The 2,000-nt window shown below is 63.0% G+C and overlaps 1 protein-coding gene across 1 annotated transcript in view; it reads right to left on the bottom strand.

The window, feature by feature from the left end:
* The window catches only part of Rilpl1 (Rab interacting lysosomal protein-like 1), a 21,703-nt gene extending 19,712 nt beyond the window's left edge, over positions 1-1,991 (bottom strand). Inside the window, exon 1 of the mRNA XM_013023053.1 lies at positions 1,617-1,991. Coding sequence (XP_012878507.1) covers positions 1,617-1,971 — 355 coding nt within the window. The 5' untranslated portion in view covers positions 1,972-1,991. The remainder of the gene's footprint in view (positions 1-1,616) is intronic.
* Positions 1,992-2,000: the final 9 nt, after the last annotated feature.

Below are 2,000 nucleotides of genomic sequence, written 5' to 3'. Positions count from 1 at the left end.
CCTGGGTTCGATTCCCCAGCACCACATAAGCAAAAAGAAAAAAAGCCGGAAGTGGTGCTGTGGCTCAAGTGGTAGAGTGCTAGCCTTGAGCTGAAGCGCTAAGGGACAGCGCCCAGACCAGAGTTCAGGCCCCACAACCGGACCCCCCCAAAAAAAAACTCGAAATTCCTTCCCAGTGGCCTGAGCCACACTGGGGCTGCTGAGAAGTGCATCTGGGGGCTTGCTTGCTCTGCCTTGGGCCCGGGCCCCGCCTGCCGTCCATCTAGGGCTGTGCTGGGCTTCCTTCTGTACCTCGGGCCTCACTCATGAGGGTTCTCTGACCAGGGTGCCCACCACAGGGCTGCAGGGCTGAGGGTCTGTCCAGGCCCCTCAGGGAGCACCTGGCTGTTCCCCGTGGCTGCTTTCCTGGCTGTCTGCTTCACAGAGCAACAGGTGCAGCTGGCTGGCTGGTCACTGGACCTCAGTCCTGGTGAGCAAGGGTGCTGCTGGTTGGGGACAGGGTATGGGGCGGGTCAGAGCCTCTTCCTCCTGGTCCCCCAGGAGGGAGGAGAGAGGCAAAGGTGTCTGGGTCTCCCCCTGTGGACAGTTCAGTGACAGTTCTGTCCTGTCTCAGGTAACAAGGGACACAGCTAAGCCCTGGCCGCAGTACTCTGTGTAAACTAACAGCCATCCTCCCCACCACCCAACAAGACACAGGCTAAGATTATCCCGTTCACAGCTGGGGGACTGAGGAACACAGAGCCTAGGTGATACGCCATGCACACACAGCCTGCAGGAAACTCAGCCGTGTGACCTGGGCAATGCCACGGGCACCGGCTCAGGAGCCGAGCGTCCCTCCCGACTCCAGGATAGGGGACCCTGAGGTTGCACACACTGAGACCGGTCTGTGGCACACAGGTTAAACGCAGCACACCCAGCTGGGGCCAATTTCCTTGAAAACACACTTATCCATCCCGGCGCCCAATGGGGGATGGCCTAACAGGGATGCTCAGAGAGGCCAATTATATTTCCTGAATCCACACAGCAAGCCAGGCCCTTCTCCAGCTCCCCAAGGATAGCCATTTCCTCCCATTCTCAGTCTAGTCGGAAGGGTCTGACAGGAGAGGGGCTGAGGCTGGGGCAGGAAACGGCGTCTCCACTTCCTTCTGCCCAGGCGCCTCTGCTCTCTCCCAGTGGGGAGGCTGGGATTCCGACTTGGGCTCCAGGTGGACACTTGGCCTTAAAGCTGTCCCCACGTAGATCACCTCCCCTGGGGCCGGGACCCTCTCTCCCCACCCCCACCCCGCATCTTTCCGTTTCCTCCTCGGAGTTCCGGGAGATAAAGGAAGGCAGGGAGCGCTTTCCCTCGGGGAACCCGCTAACAGAACAGGGTCCTCCTGTTGCGAAGGTGAACCCACAGCCTGGGCCCCCGCTGGAGATCATCCCGTGGCTCTGGGCGGGAGCTCTGGGGTGGGATGAATTACTGGGCCACACTTTCTGAGGAGTGTGTTCACTTCCGGAGGATCACTACCAGGATCACCCCCCCCCGCCCCTCCCCCGGCCCTCTCCGCGGAGGGATGCCATTGTGATCACAGCGGCACGGAGCGGAAAAACAAAGCCCAGAGAGGTTAAGCAACTTGGCCCAGGGCACAGGGCCACCAGCTCGGCCCGGGGGCCCCCGCCCACCTTCTGATGCTTGCGCTCCTTCTCGATGCGGTCCATGCGCTCCACGCGCAGGCGGTCGAGCTCCAGGCGCAGCTCGTCCAGCTCGGGCGCGACGTGGTGGCGGCTGACCAGCACCTCCAGGATCTCCAGGACCCGCACGACCTTGGGCATGAGGCGCGCGATGGCCTCGCAGCCGTGCTGGTCGATGACCCGCTCGAACTCGTGGCCCACGAGCGACGCGATGTCGTACACGTCCATGACGGTCAGCTCGGCCACGTTCTTCTCCAGCGCCGACCCCGCGGGCGCCGACCCCCGCTCCTCCTCCATGGCGGCCCGGCCGCCGCCGCCGCCCGGCG

This window comes from Dipodomys ordii, unplaced genomic scaffold (assembly GCF_000151885.1).
Source record: "Dipodomys ordii isolate 6190 unplaced genomic scaffold, Dord_2.0 Scaffold66, whole genome shotgun sequence".
NCBI classification, from domain to species: Eukaryota; Metazoa; Chordata; class Mammalia; order Rodentia; family Heteromyidae; genus Dipodomys; species Dipodomys ordii.
Note: the sequence above shows the minus strand (reverse complement) of the source record. Positions and strands in the feature narration are given on the sequence as shown.